This window comes from Lycorma delicatula, chromosome 8 (assembly GCF_047948215.1).
Source record: "Lycorma delicatula isolate Av1 chromosome 8, ASM4794821v1, whole genome shotgun sequence".
NCBI lineage: Eukaryota > Metazoa > Arthropoda > Insecta > Hemiptera > Fulgoridae > Lycorma > Lycorma delicatula.
In genome coordinates this window covers 92,083,463-92,109,531 of record NC_134462.1, presented here as the reverse complement: position 1 = coordinate 92,109,531, position 26,069 = coordinate 92,083,463, and the positions used below count along the sequence as shown (strand labels likewise).

General features: G+C 29.5%; 1 protein-coding gene across 3 annotated transcripts in view; it reads left to right on the top strand.

The window, feature by feature from the left end:
• zormin overlaps positions 1–26,069 on the top strand; it is a 513,722-nt gene that overhangs the window by 328,407 nt on the left and 159,246 nt on the right. For all 3 annotated transcript variants that reach the window (XM_075372750.1, XM_075372751.1, XM_075372752.1), the window contains 5 exons: positions 7,217–7,339; positions 13,567–13,745; positions 16,527–16,774; positions 22,712–22,968; positions 24,731–24,922. In XM_075372750.1, the coding sequence (XP_075228865.1) occupies positions 7,217–7,339; positions 13,567–13,745; positions 16,527–16,774; positions 22,712–22,968; positions 24,731–24,922 (999 nt within the window). The remainder of the gene's footprint in view (positions 1–7,216; positions 7,340–13,566; positions 13,746–16,526; positions 16,775–22,711; positions 22,969–24,730; positions 24,923–26,069) is intronic.

The window sequence follows — 26,069 nt, the reverse complement described above, 5'->3', positions numbered from 1 at the left end:
TGTAAAAATGTAACCGTGTTCAAAATTTTATCCTTTTATATATAATCTCGTTCTCTGGCCAGAATATTTACTACTTCGTTATCAGTAATGAACGAGCAAAATGATAGTCGGTAGCAGCTTATTTTGACTACTCTATTCAACCAAACCCGGTATTAGCATCTTACGTCGAACGACGAACTACTTTTTTTAGATTAGGACCCGTGTGATTCTAACAAAGACTTTAAATATAAATGGCATCATTATATTCTTCATTAACATATAAATGTTGAAAACTTCTGTTGATTTTTAAAATTATGAAATAAAATCTTTGGTATTTTTATTATTTTAATATCAATAAAAATGTTTACAGTGATATATTTACGAGCAATAAAAAAAGTAAATAACTGGATATATGAAACAAAGAAATATATAAATTAGACCTTCGTTTACCTTTTTTGATGATTAATATTCTTTTCAAGGTTAGGTGAAGATTTTTTTTTTTAATAGCTTTTACTAATTTTGAATATCTTTTGTGCCTAAGGTTTTTTATTATTATTATTGTTGATAGTTTAATTATTATTAATAAATCATAAAGTAATCATTTGAATAAATACATAGTATTAAGTATTATAAACAGTAAATAATTGAATTATTTTTTTTAAATATCCGAACTTGAAAAGTATAGTTTTTTGCTTTATTTGAATCGAAGTTAACCGTTTTATTAATAATTGAAAGAGAGAAAGGGAGAGAGAGATGATTTCACTAGAGATATACTCGTGCATATATATATATATATATATATATATTTTTTTTTTTAATTCGTCTTTTATTAAAGTTTTATTTTTGTTGTAAGAATTAAGTTTCCGGAAAATGTGAACATCATCGAAGAAAAGTACAAATTTAAATTTTTTTTAAATTTTATATCTAAAGAAACAAAAAATTTGTAAAATTCAAATTAAGGTACATTCAAATTAATGAATAATGTACGTTAAGCAGTATGGTATAGGGAAGATATTCCCACTGTAGTTATTTATTTATATATTTTTTTAAAAACTCGTTTTATCACTTACCTTACAAGTGTCTTCCATTTACTGTAATTTGTTTTTCATTTACATAGAGTGTATTGACTAAAAAAAAGTGGTTATTTATTATTATTATTATTATTATTATTATTTTTTTTTTAATTTGACATATTTCTAATTAAAAAAAGAAGAAAATTTTGAAAGAAAGAAGCTGATCATGTAGCTACATTTGAAACCGAGTTCTTCATAAAAAAAAAATTAAGGTAAATATTTCAGCGTTGCTTTTTTTGGTGTTATAATAATGTCTCAAGTTAAAAAATGAAGATAAGTAATCAATAATTATCCATTTTTATTTTTACTTTTCGGACATCGTAGTTCTAGAATTATGCTGCAAGAAGGAAAGTATGGTAATCATTCGAAAATGGGGTATGGATGATTTTTATTTTATTGACGTTTCATGACCCAGGGACCCCAAAAAATAAGAAGAAGTGTGTGAAGTTTTTTATATACGTATGCTGGAATGTTTGAAGCGTAATAACTTTGGATTGGGTAAACCGATTTTTATGAAATTTTTACAGAAACTCGTGTGTGTATAGGGCAGTTTATTGGTCAATTTTTGGATTAATATCTCCAGATAGTTTGGAAGATTTCGGTTTTTTTTTTTTAATTTTGCAAACATAACTCTACTTTATATTGAACTCAGTACATGTCTACTTGCTTATGTTACCATTTTTAAAAACGAAAGTAAATGTATACATCTGTGTAATTATGTATTATTTTTATGCAGAAGGAAGTTTATACCATAGTTTATAAACTGTCCTTTCTTCGGAAATTGATTAAATTGTTATGTAATTGCTTAATATTATGTATTTAGTGAAATATTCTTGTTCATAATACAATTTACCAAAATCAAAATTATAGTTCCAGTTTTATGTTTTTAAGATTTATTTATTTTAGTTATTATTAATACATAAATTAAATTTTTCCTTACAATCTTAGTATTTTGACTTCGCATCATAGCTCTAAAGCTACGCTGAAAGAAGGAAAGAAGGTTTTTACATTTCTCGACGTTTCATGACTCAGTGACCCCCCAAAAAAAAGTAAGGGGTAATTTTCTTACATAGTTTGTTGGCGTGTTTGAAGCTATGTTCTATAACATAACCACTAAAATTATTAATGATACAAGATTAATCAACTGCACATAGTTGATAAGAACTACTATGTAAGATGGTTTGACAAGAGGATACGGGTAAAGTTTGGATCAAATGTATTTTTCAAAAAGCAAATCTCTTTCTCTTTTTCCGTTTAACCTCCGGAACTACCGTAAGGTATTACTTCAGAGGTTTAATGACGATGATATGTACGAATGTAAATGATGTGTAGTCTTGTACAATCTCACGTCGACCATTCCTGAGATATGTGGTTAATTGAAATGCAGTCACCAAAGAACACCGGTAGTCACGATCTAGTATTCCGTACAAAAGCCTTTACTAGAATTTGAATCTTAGAACTCTCGATTTCGGAATCAGCTCATTTGCAATGAAGAGTTCACCACTAGACCAGCATGGTGGGCTCAGAAGGTATATCTGATGTACGATACACGTTGAGATTTTAGGCAAATTATGATTGTATTTTAGGAGATATGCCTGAGTTTACCAGATAGTTATTATAACCGCTAAGCTTACTGTGCAGTCATGGTATGGTGGAAAAGGTACTATAAAATTACGAAAAGTGGGTGGTATGCAGAGTATAAGATGTACTCTCAGAGGAACAACAATTTGGCCAAATAATCGTATCCAGAGGAAAGATCAATGCTTCTTCCGGTCAGTGATTGCCTATTTTGCCTATATTCCCTTGGGAGATTAAAAGTATTTTTACCCAGGATTGATCGATGATTTTTCATTAACTTACTTAAATTTTTTTTAGATCGTGAACAATTTTGTTTTTAATTTTTTAATATTTCTTGATTTAAATGTTATAAAAGAGTATGATGTTTCGTAGTGTTAAATCGGGGGAAGAAAATTTAGATAAATAAATAATATTTAAAATTTATAGGCAAAAAAAGTTTTTTATTTAGCTTGAAAATTTTTAAGTGTTTTTTTTTTTTTCATCTTAGAGTGGAACAGAGAAAATATTTAAATCATTCAGTATTCTTCTGAAATTTCTTCATGAAATACTAAAAAAACTCTTGCGCAAAACTGCGCAAGAAGGCGGACTTTACATCGGTCAGTAACAATATTGCTAACTATAGATATCGCAGATAAAGAAACATTTACGTTCCAACTTGCAACTTTATAACGAACCACGTTTCTAACACTCCTTGCTCAAATTTTGTCGATCTTAAATTCAGCGAGCGTAACTGAAGAACGACTCAACCTATCTTTATAAAATTGTTACATTCATAACCTCAGATACACTACTATAGTATATCTAAATTTCAACGAAATTGTTCTTGTGTAGTTTTGAAGATTTTCGAGTCACAAATTTTATATGCACCTATAAATAAATAAATATTTAAAAAAACCAGAGTTTAAGTGAATGTTATTGTCGTACTCGTCATACCTCAAAATCTAAAAAAAATGCAATTTCACCCCCCCCCCCCGCGCCCACCATGCGATCGAAAGTAATAAACCCCCAAATAAGTAAAAAAAAACCCAATACCTTTTTCAATAGTAGACCCTCGGTTAAATTCGATAATATTTACGCTACAGCTATTCTTATATCATGATTTTTTTTAATAATGTATGAGACTGTTGTGTATTTGACATTTACTTATTTACTTATACACACTCTCTCACACACACACACACACACACACATATATATATATATATGTTTTTTATTTTATTAAACTTGCAACATTCAAAAATGTAGCTATTTTTTTAAAGAATTATTAATCATAATATTCAACGAATAGAATCATATAAACTTTCTACCATATTGAAAAATTGGATTTTAACAACTTTTTATTATTCTTTCACATCACGAGTAAAAGAAGGGGAAAACTAAAGTAGTTTTTTTACTATGACGGTAAACTTGTTATCTATCAAAAAGACATATTACAAAGGTAGTAATATTTAAAACGAGATGGGTATATATATATATATATATATATATATATATATATATATATATATATATATATACACTTAGTCCTTACAATGTTTAAAGAAAGGCATTTAGTTTATCATAGTGTTAAGATCAGTGACATGTTTTGTGTTTTAGGTTGGAGACGAAACAAAAAACAAAAAAGAAAGAAAGAAATAGAAAGTAAAAGAAGAAAAAACTTAATGTAAAAGAAGGATTGAAATGATTAACAACCCTAGCTAGCACTATTACTTCATAGTTTGACAGGATAATAGTTAAGCTACCCTAAAAACTAGTGATACTTGACCTGTAACCACTTTATTTTTTTTAATATAGATACTGATGTCACGTTAAAGGTCGTGTATAAACAACGTTTTGGTATATTTTTAACTTGTTTGTTGTCTTATTCTTTGTTTGATTGTAAATTAAATGTATTTATTCGTCGTGATAAAAAATATTCAAAACATTTGTAAGATGGTTTAAAACTTTTCCAAAGTTTTACTTTCCTGGGGTCATAGCTCTAGTTTTGATTCAAGAAGGAAAGTATGATAATTAATCAGAAAATTGAGTATGAGTTTCTTTTGCATTTTTCGAGGTTACATGACCCAAAAATAAAAAGAACGAGGGAATGTTCGTATGTACATATCCTGGAGTGTTTGAAGCTTAATAACTTTTGATTAGATAATTTGATTTTGATCAAATGTTTACAGAAACTCGTATATATAGGACAATTTGTTGATAAAAGTTTAGGGTCAATATCTCTAGAGGTTGGGGGGATTTGTGGGGTCAATTTTTTCAATCTTTTGCAAACATAACTCTACTTTATAGTGACCTCAGTAATCATCAGGTACACATTCAGGCTCCCATAAAAGAGCGTCCAAGAGAGAGAATTGGCAATTCATCGTCGACCACCACCTGGAGAAGACGAAGAAGAAGGAGGAGAAGAAGAAGAAGACAGAAAAAGTCTCCTGGCCGGCTCAACGTGGGACCTACCGGCGGATGCCAACATCCCCGCCGGAGTAGCAGGCCTGGCCTGGCCGGCCCGCCCGCCGAGGGAGCCGCTGGACGCGGACGCTACATTCCCGCTCCAGCTCCAGCTCGCCGGGCTCAGCGGCAAGAGCCGGCCACGCGTGGGATCGCTCGGGGGGAACCGCGCCGGCGAAAGACGACCGATGCCGACCTGACACTGCGGGGCTCTGGGGGCCACCATTGCCACGCTGTAGTGGGAACCTAATTGCCGCTGAGGGAAAGCCCGGTTGGACTTCAATGGGTGAGCTGCAACTCCCCAACTTCGCCGGAGACCAGCTTCCGGAACAACAGCTCTTCTCAGAGCTAACGCTAAAAAACGGCCCTTTACAGGGCCACCGTATGATAATGAATTACGTGCCGTCGAAGCCATTCGGCGACAATACACTTACAATAGGTTTTGATAATTCTTAGCTGGAAGAATATTTTTTGGGTTTAAAAATCGAATCACCGACCCCAAATGAAAAAGGCAAGGCTGACGATCGATATGTTTAATGAAATGCTAATGAAAAATATTTTCTGATGTATTCAAGAGCTTGGAGCTAACTGTCAGCGTGACAGATTAAGACATGTTCCCCGATCAGATTGTATTCCATAGCGTCTATTTCTGTTGTTTATATTTATTCAAATCATTCTTACTTTAAAAATGACGTTCGGGTTTATTAAAATGATTATTTTTGTTCGGTTAAACAGTTGTTGCTAAATAGATGTTTTTTCTATCAAGTTATTTTAGCCTGAAAGTCGATTTAAATTGAATATTTTATGTCTACATGTCTTTATTAAAATAATAAAGAACAATCTTTAAAAATAAAAATACTCAGTCTCTATAAAAGATTTATTGAGGGTTTAAGAAAATAATTTTTTTAATGGTTATTTGTGCTTTAACCTTTTTCTCGCTTATTTTTTTTATTGAATTTATACTTATTATTGAAAAATATATTTCTTTTTTTTTAGACGGAAGTAGATTTTACACATCCTGACCTAGGGGACGAAACCTCCCATTTGACGATTTCGGTCGCCTCGCCACCCCTTCCGCACCTAGCCCTTATGGGCTTTACTGGAAGTCATCTTCAGTACCCCGGCAATAACATCTTTCAGTCAAGCCTCAGCCAGGATGCCACACGCGACATTCCCGTCGCGTGACGGTATATATCTAACGTGGAGTATATATCTAACTGATATATACTCCAATCAAAACACATCTAGCCAAGTCTCAAACAAGACTGAACGACTTTCTAAGAACGAAGGAACTGAACACTACCTACCCGAAAGGTAAAAATGTGTTCGACATACAACGAATCATAAAACGCAACACAAAAACACTAATAAAACATAACGATAAATAATGTAACATAACATAACCAACGGAAAAAAATGATAACCAAACGGAAACAAGAACAGCAACAAAATAACAATAAAACTAAACATAAACACAAAGAAGGAAAGTCCAAGAGAATGTCATACCCTTTCAGCGATCCTTTCTTTCGTTAAATACGCAATAAAACTTTCTACGATCACCCATTCAGCCCGACTTTTCAATTAACACGGAGATCAAGTGTCGACCCGATAATATCAAATCGACAAATGGTCTCTGTGCGCATTAAAGTCATACCTTGCACATTCATATATCACATATATGACTTTTTACACAGGTGTGTTGTCCCATTATAAAGATGACGCTACTGTATAATATCATTCTTTATAAAATAAATAAATAAATAAAAACATATGCCCATTTTATTCGATGGAAACATTTGTTAATTTACTGAACAAAAGAATGGAAATACAGATTAAAATTCTTTTAACTCTTTTGTAAGTGAATAGTTTGCAATTTGCGACGTATATTGAAGGTTTCAACTTGATTAATTACTAACCGCATTTTAAAAAAATACACGCATTTCTCACTGTAATATTTTTCAGAAAGTTTAATATCATTTTATCCTTACAACAAATAAATTTATAATAGAATTAAAAATAAAAATTGTTATAAATATGATAGTTCAGAAGTTTTAATATTTAGTGACTTTAAATATTTATTTAGTATACAGTTGTATAATTGATAAATTCTAATAGATCTTATTTGTTTTTTTTTTTTGTTATAGAGCCGTGATTGGTTGGAATTAAAAGTTTTGGAATTGACACCTGCTTTAACTTTATTAGGAGCAACACTTCATGAAGCATCTGATTTGCAAAGAGCTCACCATGATGTACTTCTTAAAATACAGGTATAAAAAAATAACTATATACATGAGTGAGTGAGCGTGTGTTTGTGTGTGCGCGTGTGTGTAGTGAGTGAGAGAGAGAGAGAGAGAGAGAGAAAGAGACTGATACGGAGAAGCGTGATGGAATGGGTGAGAGAGGATTAATAGTTAAAAAAAACATAGTCAAGCTTATCAGTTACTGTAGAAATTAATACATCAGCATTTCTTAAGACTTTTAGAAATTTGGCCATTTATTTAGTTCTGTAAAGCAATACATACATATTATACAGGTATCGAAATTGTTAATATTCACATTCTACTGGATGGCTGGCGATCGGCATTTCGTATATAACGATTTTTAATATTGTTAATTCAACTAATTCATTATATAATGTTAAATATTTGTTTCTATGTTTCGATTGTCCAGTTGGACTTGAAAACGTGAAAATATACGCGTATGAAAGTATCTTGTATGAATTTTAATACATAAAATTTTTGTACTTAATCAAATGGTTTAGTCATTTTTGTTAGTTACTAACAGAAGATTATTTTGTAAATTATTAATTTTTTTTTAAGTTAAACCTTTAGTAATGTTATTAACTTTTACTATTTATTGTGTTTAATACTAACAATTTTTTTTGAATTTGTAAAAAGAAGAAAAAAATATATATATAAATATATGTTTTATATATATATATATATATATATATATATATATATATATATATATATAAAACATTGAAAATAATTACTACTGATTTATATGTAAATTTACATAAAGGTTGTTTTTATGTTAAAAATAATCAGCTATAAAGTCAGTTACATTAGGGTTAATTTCGTTATGGTTAGTTACTAAGATTAATTATGTTAGGGTAGATTCGTTTTAAAATGTTCAGATCCTAACTGGAAAGTGAACTTGGAACCTTGAATGTAGCAGACAAGCAAACTATTGCCTCAGCCACCGAAGCAATCTTAAAGCTATTAATACTGGTTCAATTCGTTTTAAAAATAACTTTACCTACTGATAATCTGTTATATTTTCTTAATTTTTTAATCCATCTCAAATAAAGTAGGTGGTTCTCAATTAAACCGTTATTTTTAACGGATTGCCAAACAATTTGGAAGTTGCTACTGCACTCTATCATGTTTATATACATATTGTCGCGTATCGATCAGGGTATTTGACAGATTGACAATTGAAAATGTTTACATAATTACAATTTATTAGTTTAATAATATAGAACATAAATAAAATAATAAACGACAATAACCGTAATAATAGTGATCACAACCTCAACAATAATAACAAATGTCAATAATAATAAAAAAACAATGATTACATTCAAAATATAATTTCTAATAAGGTCAGGATTTACTTACAGGTAGTTAAATATTAAAAACCAAAATTCAGTTTATTGACAAAAGACATTATCATGACCACCAATATTACAACTCTAACAACCGGTATTACTACGAAGATAAGATTAGACTAAAGTTCCTTCACTATAAATACCTTTTCTTTTTAACAAATAAAACTACCTACCTTATAGTTTATGAATGAATTGAATACTTTATCCCTTTTATTAATTCTCTAACAGTAACTCACCAAACAACTTCCCGTTTTCACGTGCTGTCCACACTGAATGCTTGTGACGTCATGTCAAACTCTATATTTATACGCAATAAAATACTCGCTTCTTCACTGACTCGCTTAAACTCCTCGAAGAATACTCTCGCTTAAATTTTTCGCGTAATAGTGATCTTAAACTCGTCGGTCCTGGAATATTTATCCTCCTATGCTGTTGAACTGCAGAATCAGACCCAAGTTGAAGCGTGAGAACAGTCGTTATACTTTTCCCATTAATTCCTACTCTGGTCCAGTAATTCTTCTCATGGAACAACATCTATGGTAGGTGTGTTGTTGGGCATGATTACAAAGAACGATTGTTAAACGGATCTGTTAGCCTTAGAAAAAGGATTCCTTTTAGGCCCTTTCTGGATTTCTCCCATTGTTATATTTTCTACTATTCTTTTCTTAATTGGCAGGAATGCGTTACTCAGGTCTTTTATACCGGTCTTGTTACAATATATATGGATGTATAAGATTTTTTCGTCCGCTCTTCCGGACGCAAATCTTGACCGATTTTGATGAAACTTTACAGGATGATATCTTGTAAAGTTTCATCACTTACCTGTAAGATTCATTTACCTAAGTTTAGTGGTTTGAGGTGTTGGTTTATGAGTCAGTCAGTAGGCATTTCAGCAGAACCCCCCCGGTTCTTATGAAATAGAACCGTATCGATGTTCAAGCGAATTAAACTAGTTCCTATGAACTCCGTTTCACAGGAACCGAAGTTAGTGTCAAAAAACCGGATTTTTTGGTAGGTTTAAACTTTTTTCGTTTTACTAGGCGCATCTTTTTACCGATTTTTTTGAAACTTGATAGGATGATGTAAACCCGATAAAAATAGAACTATATTGGTTTTAAAGCCAATCGGTTCTCAGGAATTGGAGTTAGAGGCAAAATACTGGGTTTTTGGGTACGATTTCAAGATTAACTGAAACTGGAAATCCTCCTTCTCATGCACTTACTGCGACATAGTTTTTAATATTCAATCTGTATTCTTCACTAAATGGATCAATTTTGATAATATTATCTATTATGCAAATGAAATACTCGTGGTGGGACTATTATAGATTTTTGTAGTTAACATAATTGGAACGTAAAATTTCTGTTTCTTGAAACGGCTTTTTATTAACAATGTTTTTATAGGTCTAGCCATAGTAAAAAAATAGATTAATTCGTAATCTAAACATTTTGTAGGTTAGTTCCAAATTTAGGTAACTACTTTTAGTTTGAAGCCAAATTTTATGTCAAAATTAAAAAATTCCATTTTCATATCCCTCGCACAAGTTTTAAGCTTATGTGACGGTATCATTAAAAAAAAACTTCTTTATCTTAGAGAATTTAATTGTTTTAAAATTAATTATGAAGTAAATCTATATATATAAAAATGAATGTTTGTCTGTCTGTATGTCTCTTATGCCTTCCTAAACCGTTCATCCGATAGCGATGAAACTTTGGGGAATGGTTGGACACATGCCAGGGAAGGTTTCTGAATTAGTTTGGACCCGCTAGATGGCGCTGGCGTCGAGATATTTCGAAAAATTGTATTAATGGTCCGATTTGCCTCATATTCAGAATACGTGTTACTTACATGGAAAGAATTATCTCTGCAAAAAATGAAACCGCTAGATGACGCTGGGGTTGTGTATTTAGAAAAATTATATTTATGGACCGATTTGGTTCATAGTCAGAATATGAATATTAGTTACGTGAAAAGAAATACTTTTGCAAAAACTATACCCGCTAGGTGGGGCTGGTGTCGAGATATTTACGAAACAAACAAATACACAAACAGACTTTTTTATTCTATAAATATAGTCTATTCTATAAAGGCATGTTAGTATGTGTCTCTGCTAAAGACCAAAAAACTAATGGACCGATTTACGCGCGGGCAAAAGGGAAAAATGGAAAATAGGGAAAAGATGGAAAGAGAAAATGGGGAAAACGGGAAAGGGTAAAAAGGAAACTGGGAGAAGGGTGAAAGGAAGAAGTTGGAAAGGGAAAAGGGGAAGGAGAATAAGTGAAAGGTAAAATTTGTGAAGTTCAGTTTTTAATTTTTTTATCTAATTTTCAATTGTGTTCATTTAAACTCTCTCCTTTCTCTCTCTCTCTCTCTCTCTCTCTCTCTCTCTCTCTATATATATATATATATATATATATATATATATATATATATATATATAGCAATAGCGAAGCATTGCCGGGTCTGCTAGTAAATTATAAAATTTTCAGAAATTTAGTGAATTTTTTGATTTAGTGTTTATTAAACATGTTTATTTTAATAAAATATTATACTCAATTACAGTTATTAATATTTCTATTAATTTACTTTTATCAAGAATGATAGGTCAATAAAACTATTATTTATAAACACAAGTGAATAATTTTGTCAAAAACATTTAACAAAATCACGTGTAATGAAACATAAACCATATAACATTTTTGCAGCGTCTTTTGGCCCGTCTTTTTTTCTAGTAAATATTAATTAATGAATAAACAGTTCTTAAGAAATACTAAAACAAATGTTTTTAACAAGTTTTTTAAGAGTACAATTAAAAAATGAAAAGTTATTGTTTTATTCATTTCCAATAGAAGCGAGAATTTGGCTTAAATTTACTGAAATTTCCGACTAAGATTACTCACTAAGACTTAATTCTTGCCTCTTATATGAACCTTAACCGATCAATGAGATATACCCATCCCCTGAATACACTTTAAGATAACTTTTTATGTTATGAATAATTTTTTTTTCTAAACCGAATGTTAATAAATTAAATATTCAATGTATTGGGTTCTCTATCTTTATTCAACGACGAAGTTTCTCCAAAATTTCATCACACTACTACAGAAAATGACAAAGTCTTTTGTTTGTTCCGGATAACCGATTAAATTACTAAACTAATCACTACAAAATATTAACTGTAGCTTTCTTACAACCCCGCGGAATTGTTTTCTTTTATTATTCCTTACTCCCCCCTGGGCCGGACATACAACCAAGTAAAGCTCAGTCCCGGGAGAGCAGCCTTCAACACAAAGAGGGCCTCCCCACCTACCGGCATGGCAGTTCAGCCCCTGCGGTGGATCTTTTTTATCACCTGCCTCTAATCTCCGAGAAGAGGTGTACAGGACCCGACTATGTCGTTCCCGGGTCCCTTCCCGGTGACCGGGCCTCCGGCTAACCACTGAGCAGATTCTTATAAAATGGTGAAATATGTATAATCTTATTTTCAAAGGAGTGTGTTAATTTTCACGACTGTAATGTCTTTGGTTCCTGAGATGGAATTTTCATAAAAAATTCCCTTTTCAACCCCCAAATTGAATTTTTAAAAAATTGTAAAACACTTCTCAGTTTGTTTTTAAAAAGAATAAATACCAATTTACAAAACTGTAAGACTTAAATTGCTGAAATATAGAATTATCGTTAAAAGCTTCCACCCTCTTTTCATCCCCTTATAGTCAGAATTTTCTAAAATCCTTCCTTAGTGGTTGCCTACTTTATAAAAATAATTTCCCTCAAAAATTCACTTACCTAGGTTTAGTGGTTTGAGGTGTTGGTTGATGAATCAGTCGGTAGGAATATTTTATTTACGTAATGGTCCTCTTAACATCAGAGTTCTTTTAAAACATATTGTCATAGAAAATTTGAATTCAGGGAGAAGAAACGTTTTATTAAAATTAAGTACAGTATTGTGTATCTTTAGGTTGTTCATTCTGTTTGTAATGCTTAGTCTGGAAATGTGTTATTACCATATCTGAATGTTTTTTATGTAGTATTTTATGAAGTAGAGTTATTAAACTTCATTAACATTAAGAATTATTTACCTTGAACTTGTGTAACTGCATCATTTTTTCTTCTGGTTGATTTTACTTATTTTTAAGACTATTTAAGTACATCTAAGTTACTTAGATGTTGCATGAGGTCTTTGTTTATTTCCAGATTATGATGATTGTTAGCATCTGTATTGCAACATATTTTATGCGATGGTGCAACATTAATAAATGTTGCATCAGTTTAATTTGTTAATTGTTTGAGGTCAGAAATTTATACATTAAAATAAATAAAAATGTTCTTATGTTTAAATCTGTAATTTTCTCCAAGGAAAGGGTACATTAATTTATTACTTTACACTGTTTGTCCCGATCTTTCTTATGGCTGTGATATATGTCAACCATATGAAGCTAATTAACTCTAATCAGAATGGCTTTCTTGGAAAGTAATGATATTCACTATCTGGTTGTTTCCTGGTAAAAAGCGTAAAGGTTTCACTATTACGGTTTAATATCTCTTGGTTATCAGAGGGCTTTTGCATACCGATATGCAACAATACATTAAGTGTACAGTGAAGAATTAAAAAAGAAACCACTTTATTCCTTAAATTCCCATGGAAGCCTGGAATGGAATATTTATTACCATTGGAATTACCTATGTCCTATTCAAAAGTGATCGTCTTATGAAGGTAGCCTACAATTTTAAGATTATAGCACCTAACATACATAGAGCTGACACAACATTTTAGCCTCATGATTATTTGGTGTGAATAAAGTAAATAAAATTTCTGTAACAATTATTGTGATGTAAATAATCAAACAATTTTTGTTATAACAATATAATTTTAATTTTTAGAGCAAACAGAGCCCGGTGGAAGAGTTGCTTCGGCAGGCTGATCAGCTAATTGCTGATCAAAAGCCTAGAGCTGAAGTTTATGCAGCTATGGCAGATTCATTGGCCCTTGCTTGGAGAGATGTTAACAGTCAGCTGCAACGGCGTAAAGAGATTCTTGATTATAATGTAAATTACCACAGGTTAGTAAAAAATATGCAGCCTGTTTTCAGTAATTTTTTATTCTTAATCTTTTTAGTTAGACTTAAGTGAAACATTTTTTATGATATTAAATATATTTTTTGTTGGTTTACCTAACCAATTATAGAATTCACCTTTGATAAAGAATGCTTCCGTATTATTTTTAAAACATTTTCATTCAGTAATTAAATATTTGGTAGTCACATATGTTGTTTTTTAAGTAACAATTTAATGCATGCAATTTATAACAATGTCGAATATTATTAGTATGTATTTTCTATCTTGGTTTGAAGTGACTAATTTTTCTTTAAAATGGCTTATGTAATATTAGTTACAAATAATGCCAACCAGTTCAAAGAGTACAAATACGTCTCATTAAATTGAATTTGGTGGTTCAAGCATGTATTTTTATTTTAAAATTTATTAATTTATATGCTTGTGTAAAATAAGTGGGATCATTGAAAAGAATATCTATATTTTGCAAATAAATAACATCATGTTTATTTTACTGAATGATAAGAAAACACTCAAAAATGTTAACAAAAATCTTTTACCTAAAATTAAATGGTAATCTAAATATTGTTAAACAATCATTATACTGAGGAAGTAGTATTTAAAAAAGCCAGCAAAGGATTACATAACTTTCGCAACTTTATCCTTGTAAAATTTTTATTTTCTTTACACCATTCATCCATTCATTCATTCACACTGTTCTGTGATTAGTGCAGGTCCTGTCATGGGTGCTGCTTTCCACCTAGTTCTAACCTTTGCAGATCTTTTTGTTTCCTCATATTTTCCCTTTTCCATAGCCCTATCCATCGTTTGAAATCTCTTCCTTTCTTTTCTTTTCTTTTCTTTTCTTTTCTTTCCATTCAAGGATTTTATCGCATTCACTAATAAACACCTTCTTCTCATACAATGTCCTAGCCAGTTCCTTTTCCTATATTTAATCACATTTAGCATTTTACTGTTCTCTCTGATTCTCCTTAATACTTCTTCATCTGATAAATGATCTTGTCATCTGATATTTATCATTTTGCGCCACACCTAATCTCAAAAGCCTCAATTCATTTTCTGTTTGCTTTCGTCATCATTCACATTTCAGCTCTGTAGAACATGACACTCCAAATAAAAAATTTCATTAATTTCTTCATTAAAGCTAAGTTTGACTTTCCCCACATTAGTCTTCCTTTCTTATTAAATGCCTGCTTACTTCTTGATATTCTGGTATTTCTTCTTGATATTTATGCTTAATTTCTGCTGTGCAAGTCAGGTCATCAGTTATAATGCTCCCTAATTACTGGCATTTTTTCACCTGCTCTAAAACTACATTTCCTATCTTAATCACAATCTTTTTTTCTTTTCCACCTAATATCATACATTTTGCCTTCTTTTTATTGATCCTCATACCCTGAAATTCGCATTCTTCATTTAAGTCTTCAAACATTTCATTTAATTTACTTGAGCTCTCCGCCAGTACTACTATGTCATCAGGAAAACATATATATTCTATTCTTCTTCCCCCGATCTTTATTCCTCTTTTCTGCTCTAGATTTTTTTTAAAAATATTATGATGTAATTATGCAATATTTAGAATTAATTGCAAAAAAGGTCAAAATGTTCTAAAAAATTTTGTCTGATTGATTCCTTTGATCAAATGACATTTTTCATTAGAAATTATGCATTATTAAAGGTACAGTCCTATTTTAGAAAGATACATTATTAATGTATCTTTACAATGTGTAATTAATACACATTATTAAGTAATTATATATTATTTGTGGTTTATGTTATTAAAACTTGTGGTTTTTCTGAGTAAAAAGATCTTTAACTTAATATTTATTTCTCTTTGTTTATGTAGGTGCATATTATAATTTTCTCATCGAATTCATTTATCAGCATGATGAAATGCGGTTAGTTTTTAAAAAGTTAATCTAGAAAACAATTTGCTTTCTAAATTTAATTTTATGATGGTGTTTGCTGTTTATGTTGTTGGTTTCTGATGCACGTTTCTCATTATAACTGTTACTGAACATAACAAGCCAGAAAGTAGTATTTGAAAAAAAAATGTTTAATTTGAAGCAAATTCTTGTGCTTCATTTCATAAATTATTTTGGGTATTATACTGCCTTATTTTTATTTGTTATTCTTTAGGCAAATCCACAAAAGTAAGGGGATATTTCTTAATTAATGTATTTTATCATTTTTAGTATTATTCTAATTAAGTCTTTATTGTTTTATTACTTTAACTTTTGCGTAATAATGTGTTAATAGTTGTAATATTTGTAGAGGCAGACTATTTTATAATTGTATAACCTCCTGATGCCAATAGAAGCACACACTGTAAATTAACTGATATACATAAACACAAACAAGTATATTCATTGATCATCATTAAGGTATTGGTTGTGTGTGCCATATGAAGGATTCAATTGATATTGTCATTTACTGTTTGTTTTCTGATATACCTTCAGTAACTCAACAGGGAGTTAAGATGCTTTTATAAAGTTTTATTTATAAAACCTTATGATGTAGGTTTACCTCTAATAGTTTTATTTTTAAAAGCATTCTTATGAATGAAATTTCCTGTAATAAGAAGTCCATATAAATTTCTTTAAACTATTCCCATTTATATTAAAATCAATAATCACCTTTAATAACTGGATTATGTGTGTAGTTAAATGCTTTTTATTACATTTACTTAACAAAAACATTTAAAATAATTGATATAATTTTATTTTTATTGCTCTAACTATTATCCTTATTTTTTTAAATTTTGTTAGTAATGCGAGTGTCTGTTTGGAGCGGATGCGTGCACTAGAATTAGCATGTAGAGGAGCACCACTGCCTATTGAAGTTTCTGCAATAAAAGAATTACTTAGCAGATTGAATGATGTTAGAAGAGCAATGTTGGAATCACTGATGGCTGCTTTACAAGATGGGCGAGCTCTCCTCGATATTCTACAAGAAGTCGCTCAGGAGGGTACACTCGATTCAAGACCCGACCAGATACGCACTGCTGCCAACTGTGGTAAGTATTCATTTCATTTGTAAAATTTTTAAATTTCATAAAATTCTTTTTTTCTGTAGTTCAGCAATTATTATTATCGTTAATTAAAAATTGAATTAGGTTCAGTAACGTCAAATCCAACATCCACATAATTTTTCTTAATTTCCTAAAATTAATGTTTAAAATTAATTGATGGAAAAAATAAAAACTAAAATTAATTGAGGAAGTTGAACATTTTATAAAAATAATTCAGTCGGTTTTTGTTCTTTTTCTACTTCTTTTATATTTTTCAATTGTTATGATGAATATATTTTAAATAAATATGTCCCATAAATATAAGAAATATTATAACAAATTTTTAATAGTTGTAGATGCATACTATTTTATATCTGTATAACCTTCTGAGGCAAGTAGTAGAGAAATAACTGAAGAAAGTTAAAACTAATTTCATATCGTTTGTAGGCCTCGAAAAAACATTCGATAGTGTAAATTGGAAAATCTTATTCCATCTATTGAATCAGATAGGTATTACCTACAGGGAACGAAGAATTATTTACAGTATTTATCAGAATGAAATGGCAATAATTTTCTGTGGATAAAGAAAAGAAGAATCAAACATTAAAAAAGCAGTGCGACAGGGCTGTACATTGTCTCCATATTTGTTGAACTTCGATGTACAAGAGGCCATTGATAGAATTAAAGAGGAAGTGAGTGTAGGTGTGTCGTGAGTCCAGGGAGAAAGAGTTAACATGTTAAGATTTACAAAAGATATAGCTGCAATTGCAGAAAGCAAAGAGGACTTGCAATGAATTTTAACTGTTATGGAAAGGGTACTGAAAGAAGAATTTCACATGTATATTAACAGTCATAAAACCAAAATATTGGTATGCACTAAAAACAGGATGATAGAACAACAATAAAACTGAGAGGTGAGGCTATTCAGGAAGTAGAAGAATTTAAATATTTAGGAAGTAAAATAACAGGTGATGAAAGAAGCAACGAAGAAATAGTAGTAGACTACACCAGGCAAAGAATGCCTTTGACATAAAGAAAATCCTTTTTATTTTTACAACAAATAATACAAACCTTGAGTTGAGGAAATTACTGAGAACATTTATGTGGAGTATTACACTGTATGGGAACAAGTCATGAACAATTGGAGGAGAGAAAAAGAGGAGACGTTTGACTTTTGAAGTATGGTGTTACAGAAGGATGATGAAGATAAGTTTGATGGAAAAAGTGTCAAATGAGGAAGTATTTAAGAGAGTTTACAAAGAGAGAAGCTTTTTTAAATAATTAAAAAGAAGAAGGACACATTAATTGTACACATTCTTAGTCACCAGGGTCTGGTTAAGAGGGTGGTAGAAGAAGAGATGGAAGGGAGAAATTGTAGAGGTAGGTCTCAGTTGGAGTTCATGAAACAGATAATAGATGATATGAACTGTGATTCTTACTGGGAGCTAAAGAGAAAGCCTGATAAGCGAGAAGAGGGGAGAGCTGCTGCCAACCATCCTAAGGGCTGGCTGTTTGCCAATACAAACACACAATGCAATTTGACTGATATATATAAATGTAAATGTTTGTTTGTTCAAAATCATAAATCTACTAAAGTTCTTCACTGATTGCTTTGAAATTTTTACACAATATTGCATTTGAATACGCATGTGTTTTTATATAACTACTATTTATATACCTAAGATGTCACACCTGTAACAGATAAAAACATGCTTTTTTTTTGTAAAATAACACTATCTGTTGGACATAAAAGCTACACGCGCTATACTAAATATTTTACGATTCCATTTCGATGTGCGTGTCTGCTATAGACTAAAACCCTGCTGGACCGATTTATATATGGGGAAAAAGGGAGAAAGGGAAAAATCAGTAAAGAGAATAGTTGAAAAAGGTAAAAGGGAAGAAGGGAAAAATGGGAAAAAAGAAAAAAGAAGAAATGGAAATTGGAAAGGAGAAAAAAGAAAAGGGGAAGGGAAAAGGGAAATAAGGGAAAGAGAAATAGGGGAATGAAAGGGAAAAGGGGAGGAAGAGGGAAATAGGAAAGCACGATGGGAAATGAGGGAAAGGAAAAGGGAATATAGTAAAAATGAAAATGGGAAAAAGGAAACTGGGAAAAGGAGAAAACGAAAAGGGGGAAAGGGAGAGGTTAAATTTTGTGAAGTTTTGTCATGTTCACTTTGTTAATGTTTTATCAAACTTTCAGTTGTGTTCATTTAATCTATATATATATATATATATATATATATATATAGATTAAATGTGTATATATATATATATATGTACACTCAAATCTACAAATCTAGCAATAGCAAAGAATTGCTGGGTCTGCTAGTATATATCTATATAAATAAGCACACATACATTCACTTATCATCATTCGTATGGCTGTGTGTGCCATCTCAAGGATTCAGTTGATATTGTCATCCAATGTTTGTTATTCTGATGTACTTTTAGTATCTCAATCTGCATGGTATTACTCATTTAATATTTAAATGGGACATATATCTTGGTAGTGTATGTTTATGTTAAAGTTCGCTGTTTATTTCCCCTGTATTAAATTTTCTTTGTTATTTTAACAACTGTTTTAATTATCTTTAGATCAGGTTTAAATTATCTTTAGATCAGGTAGTGAATGATGTGCATGATTATTTACTGCAACGTTAAAGAAGAAAATTATTGGAGTTTTTATTTTGTTTGTATTGTGAAATTAGTATCATGTATATTTATATATATTTGTTATAACCGCATATTAGTGAAGTCTGTAATCATTGCAATAGCACTTCATATTTTTATTTTTAATTGCTTTTTATATGGAAAAATAATTTTAAAAATAAGGCGGTGTCTTGTTTATTTACTATATCTTTCAATTCACGTAGTTGTTCATGTACACATATATTTGTTGTTCAGATACATATTGTGCAAAATATATATTTTAATAACTGTATAGTCTTTATTAAACATCAGTCATCTAAAACAGATTATAAAAAGTTCAGTATTGAATTACTATGTAGTAGAGAGTTAATTATTCAATTAATCTTCTTTTTCTCTTTATCATCACTTTTTCCTTATATAAATCTGAAGGGATAATTTTATTATACAAATATAAAATCACAATTTGTTTTCTCAAAAAACTGATGAAGTTAGTAATTTGGAAAATTGTTTGTTCTTCCAATATATTTATTAAAAATAGGAAAATCTGCTTAATTTAAATGAATGTACTATTTTGAAATTATATGTATTATTTCATATACAAAAAATCTGATATGGACACCACATGACTTGTACGCCTATAAAATTACATATACACATTTTTACTTCCTTGTATTAAGTAAAGGAAGGTATTTTGATCGTGAAAAATTTCAGTTTTCAGATTTCAACAGAAATATCAGTTTTGACCATCCCTGAATCCATTTTGACTAGTTTCAGTGTGATATCTGTACATATGTACATCATATGTACATATGCACATATCTTGCATAACTCAAAAATGATTAGCTGCAAAATGTTGAAATTTTGGATTTAGGACTGTTGTAACATCTAATTGTGCAGCTCCCCTTTTGATTGCAATTGACTGAACCAAAAATGTCCAAATGTTGATTAATAAATCCATATATTTGAATTAGAAAAAAAAAGAAAAGGAGATGAAGTCTGATTCGAACTGATAAGCCTATTTCATTAATTAAAATTTTATTTGGCTATAACTCTGGAACCAATGAAAATAAGTACCACTTATGATACATCATTGAAAAGCTCTCAATGAGGACTTATTACTGCAGTTAAGAAAAAGCCCAAAATCCAAATTGTCAGGATTTTGGGGTTTTTTGGATACTTTTGGTGGAGTTGATTGCAATCAAAAGGGGAGGACTAAATGCTACAACAGTCATAAATGCAAAATTTCAACATCCTATGGCTAATCATTTTTGAGTTATCAAAATACATATCACATTGTATGCAATACACATTTTATCATATCATATAGAGGTGCATATCATATCATCATGTCAAAACTAGTCAAAGTTGATTCAGGGATGGTCAAAATGGATATTTCTGTTGAAATCTGAAAACTGAAATTTTTCGCAATCACAATACTTCTTTTACTTCAAACAAGGAAGTAAAAACAAAAAATAATCTTTTGTTTACAAAAAAATCGGTATGATTTATCTTTTCTTTGGAATCTTGACATTTCAAAAGACGAATAATTTTGTCATTTTGTGAATATTTTTTAACAGACATAATATCACTCTTGATTCTCAATTCAACTTACATATGTTTTTTATTTTATGTCCAAGCTTAACTTTTCTCCAAATGAACTGATTTTATTAATTATTTTAATTTTATTTTGTTAATGAAGTTAGTCTGGTGGTCCCTCAATATATTTCTTTCCATACAAGATTTTTAAATTTAATGTTATTAATTTTGATGATTGGAAGATATTTTTATTTTTTTTCTCATCATTGCTTTGTGTGGATTATTATAATATATTGATGTATGGACAGATGCTATTGGTATTCAATGTACTTTCACTAAAAATTCAAGAAAATTGATTAGAGTAAGATAAAAATATGTATTATTGCATTGTATTAGCCTCTCTGCTCTCATTCTGTAATAGATTTTGAAGTAATTTGTTACCTTATTTTTATCAGCACGAAGTAAATAAAATAATATTTGCACATATCAGAGAATACCTTAACTGATGAGCAGTAGCATTTTCTTAAAATTGTTCTTTACATTCCTTTTCTTATTTTTAATGATGCAGGTTTCTTATTAGCTTGTAAGAAGTCTTTTCCACTTATGGGCAGCTGTTTTTTTAACTATGTTTAAAATAATAAAACTAAAATTAAATAAAAAAATGCTTAAAAAAAATTATACTTTTTTGGGTTTTTTGAAGTTTGTGCCAAATTACGAGCTAGTAGGTCGGTAGTTGTTTTTAATTTGGTGCTAATTTCAAAAAGTAAAAATTTGGAGAATTAAAAAAATATTTTTTTGAGTAGTTTTTTAATAATTAGCTTTATTATTTTAATAAATTTATTTTTTTCTTTTTAGTCCCAAAATCTGATAAATTTTTAAATTGTATTCTAAAAATTCAAAACTGTATATTTTATGAATAATTAACTGAAAGTTCATTATTTTCATCATCTCTATGAATATTAATAAAATCAGAATGCTAAGGAAAAATAAGAATGAAAATTTATAATGCTTATTAACACTAGTGTTCACTTATGAAAATCAACACAACCATGACATGACATACTAATACTATACCATTCAGATATGTCCTAGCAGAAAAGAATAAACCTCTTTTAACCTCTTTCTTTAATTATTCTGGTTTAAGACAGGATTTATTGTTTCTAAACAAATAGTAATTCTGTACATTGCTGTTTATTGAGTAAGAAAATAATTTCTATTTTTAGTGAATTAAGTATTGGATATTGAAGCCCGTTTATACTTTAAAACATAGAATCACATATAATCTAAAAATGCTGTTGTTAGCATAGTATCTTAGTAAGCTATGCACTAAACCTGTGGTATACAGATACTGTATTTTGTAATTAAGAGGATAGATAACTTAGTATTCATTCAAAGTTTGGACACTGATAGCACCAAGAATATAAGCTTATAAAAATGAATAAATATATTTTTGATTAAAAATTTAAAAAATTTTCTAATTGTTTAGTGACTGTTGAGTACAAATTGTAAATTATACTAATCAAATTAATGTAAATGATTTTAAAAACTTAAATAAGAGAAACAAATTTTTATATTCTTCTCTCTCAAATATGAAGAATATAATTAAAAAATTACCATCTGATAAAAATGTTTACAGCATTGTGCAAAAACTTAGCACTAAAAAGTAGAAAGTCCGTTAATTTATTTTTTCTTTTATTTTGCACAGATTGTATATTATATACAATTGTTATTATTATTTATTATTTTTTTTCATAGCTGTATCACAAGTGGAACATTGGCTTGAAAGTTTACATGACCGAAGACGACTATTGGAAGTCTCATTCCAAGAGCGTAAAACACAACTGGAACAATGTTTAGCTTTAGCATTACTCACTATGGATCTACAAGGATTAGAAAATATATTAGAAGAAAAGAAAGAATCATTAAATTGTAGTAGAGACCAGTTAGGTGATTCTGATGCTAGCTCGCAGTTATTGTTACATGAACATAGGAAGTTAACGCCCGAAGCTAAGGTACTTTTCAATTATTCTTTAAGGCTATGTTTTTATTTATATGCTTTTATAATTAATTGTTACTTGTTTGATTTAATCAAATTAACTTATGATTTATAACTTAATACATTAAGTTTCTAAATCAATTAATTCATTGATTTTTTGTTTTTTGAAAAAAAGGTGTTTTAGAAAAATATGTGTTTATTGTGAACAAAGTTTCCATTTAATTTTTAAATATATGTTTTCACCTGGAGGAATTTATATGAAAGTGTTTTATTTTTTTTAATTGTATAATAAAAAAAAAAAAATTATATGTATGAAACCATATTATTTATATAAATAGTAAACTTGTGAATGCAGAAAAAGTTTTAGTTTTGCTAAAAATGAAGTGTACCCAAATTGAAATTGATATTTTCACTAAAGAAAACAGTAATGTTAAAAAATAAATAAAACCATTTAGTAACTAACTATGGAGTTAAGATCATTTAGCACCTATCAAAATATACTTTATATCGTGTTGGGGTATGATTATAAATAAAATTTCTGATGGGCTTTAGCTATGATACAGTAACACAGTAGTAGTTGTAATACAATAACACTTGAAATCACTAACGTCTGTAGAAAAATTGCTGAATATATAGTAGTAGACAGGTTCTGACTTTATTTAAATTCATTACACTAGTAATAGGTATCAATAACTCAACTCCCTACAAAATATTTCCCTTCCATACATATTTATAAAACTCCAGGTATATGCAGGGCTTGTAAATCATTATGTTCATTTCATATTTGATTTGTTACCATCTCACAGTTATCTGCTCTGAGGAAGGTCAGTTACACCATGTCTGTTTTATTATTTTTTAGCAAAAATCTGAGTTTGTAATGACTCCAGTTTCTTTAAATTGTGTGTAATTTTTACCTTTTCTAGCCTTTCATTTTTGCACTTTTACTAATCCTTTAAGCACAGCTTTAATCAACTCTTATTCTCGTATGATATGACTGAATTGTTCTGATTAAGATTTAATTTCATTCAGTCTCTTCAGTAGTTCTCCATTTTTTATCATGTCCATTTATTTAATTTTCTACAATTTCTGTGATATCCACAGATGAAAGTCCTCGAGCTTTTCTTTTTTCCTTTACTTTGGTATACAACTTTCACATTAAACAGAAGTACACTCCAAACATAACTCTTCTAAAGACTCTTCTTTAAGCCTAACTCTATCATACAACATTACATAATTATAGTTTCTTTCTATTAAATGATTCCTTATCTACTTTTCATTTTATTTTCACCTTTGCTAACTGTTGACAGAAGATCCTCCTAAATACCTATAATGTTTTGTTTAATTCTTCTTTTTTTATTTAGATATTCATTTCTAACAGTTACCTATCCTTATTATTTTTTCTTAACATTCATTTTCATATTGTATTCTGTTATATCTAATTTTGAAATCACTGTCTGCTTCTTCTAAAAATACTATGTTGTATATCATCTGTAATGGTATACAATCTTTTTCCTTACTCCATTGCTGATTCATTCATCCGTTTTAGAATTCTTTAGTTTAGGCATTCTCTAAATACTAAAATCTAGTATTCATCCCCATTTATGCATAGTCTAATAAACTATTAGATCATGTTAAAATGTATTTATCTTCAGTATTTTTTGTAATAATTTAACAGGTAGTTTTACTTTTGTTTTCTTTTATTCTAATTAATTAAAATAGTGATTCGTATTTAATTCAGTTAAAATAAAACATCACTGAATTATGTTCGTTTTTGACAGGAATTGCAAGAACAAGGTTTAAAAATTTTAAAAGCAACTGAACAACTTGCTGCCACTGGACATTTTGCTGGTGAGGATGCTATTGCTCAGGCTTACCAACTTCTTAATTCTGCTACTGAGTATATTGAAGCTATTGACCAAAGAGATCAGTTACTTAATAAAGCTATTAGTTTCTTCAGAGCTGCTCATACAGTAAGTGTGTTTTTATAGATATTAATTAAATTAATGTAAAAATATAATAGGTAAAATTAAAAAAGATCTTGCTCTATCATCCTGGATTCTGGTGTCATCATTTTGGCTTTAAATTCTGAAGTAAACGAATGAATTATTGTGAAATTATACCCAGAGATATTCAGATAGTTTTACCAAAGGCAATTTTTAATTATTTTTATATAAATATAAATTCACATATAATATCTTTGTATCTCTCTCTCTCTCTCTCTCTCTGTATGTGTGTGTGTGTGTGTGTGTGTGTGTGTGTGTGTGTGCACACGCCTGTGCGCATAGCATGAATTTGTCATTTTTATTTTATCAATTGACTTACGTATGTTGTATTAGTAAACTTGATTTTTTGTTTTTTATTAATTGGGATTGAAGAATGTTAGTAAGAGCTTGACAATTGACCAACCTAGACTGCTCCTTTCATTGCTAATTAATTTTCACCTTTATCCTATACGTAATAGTGTACTTAAAATTTTTAGTGAATAATGCAATCATTATTCACAAAAAAGTTTAAGTACACTATTTAAAGAAACAATTTCCTAATAAATATAAGAATACATCCCTGTATTAATTATTCCAAAATATTGGACAGTTAAAAGAAAAATTAAAATTGAGAAATTTCTTTCAGCTTTATTGATGATCAAATATGTAGTTGCACTGAATGTTTACACCAATGTAAAAAGTTTTTTTTTATACTTGCTCACTTTAAATTTATGTTAAGCAGTCCAAGTATAAATAAATAGGCAGTAAATTATTAAAGAGGAAAGAAAAAATTGTTATAAAAATCTTTTAGTGTGCAAACAAATATAAATAAAATATTATGGAAATTACACCTGCTGCTTATTAAAATTAGATTTATGTAATTTAGAGTATTTATTTATCACATTTAAAAGAAGAAAATCTTTCTTTTTATATCAAAAACAAAAAAAGAAACATTACTATGACCAGTAAGAATGTAAAGAAACAAAAAGAATGTGACTATAAATAGCTGTTTAGATAATATTATATTTCATTAGCTGTCAGAAGGTGGCAGCATAAGTCAAGAGGTCAGAGGCAGTAGTTATTGAATAATATATATATATATATATATATATATATATATATATATTTTAACACA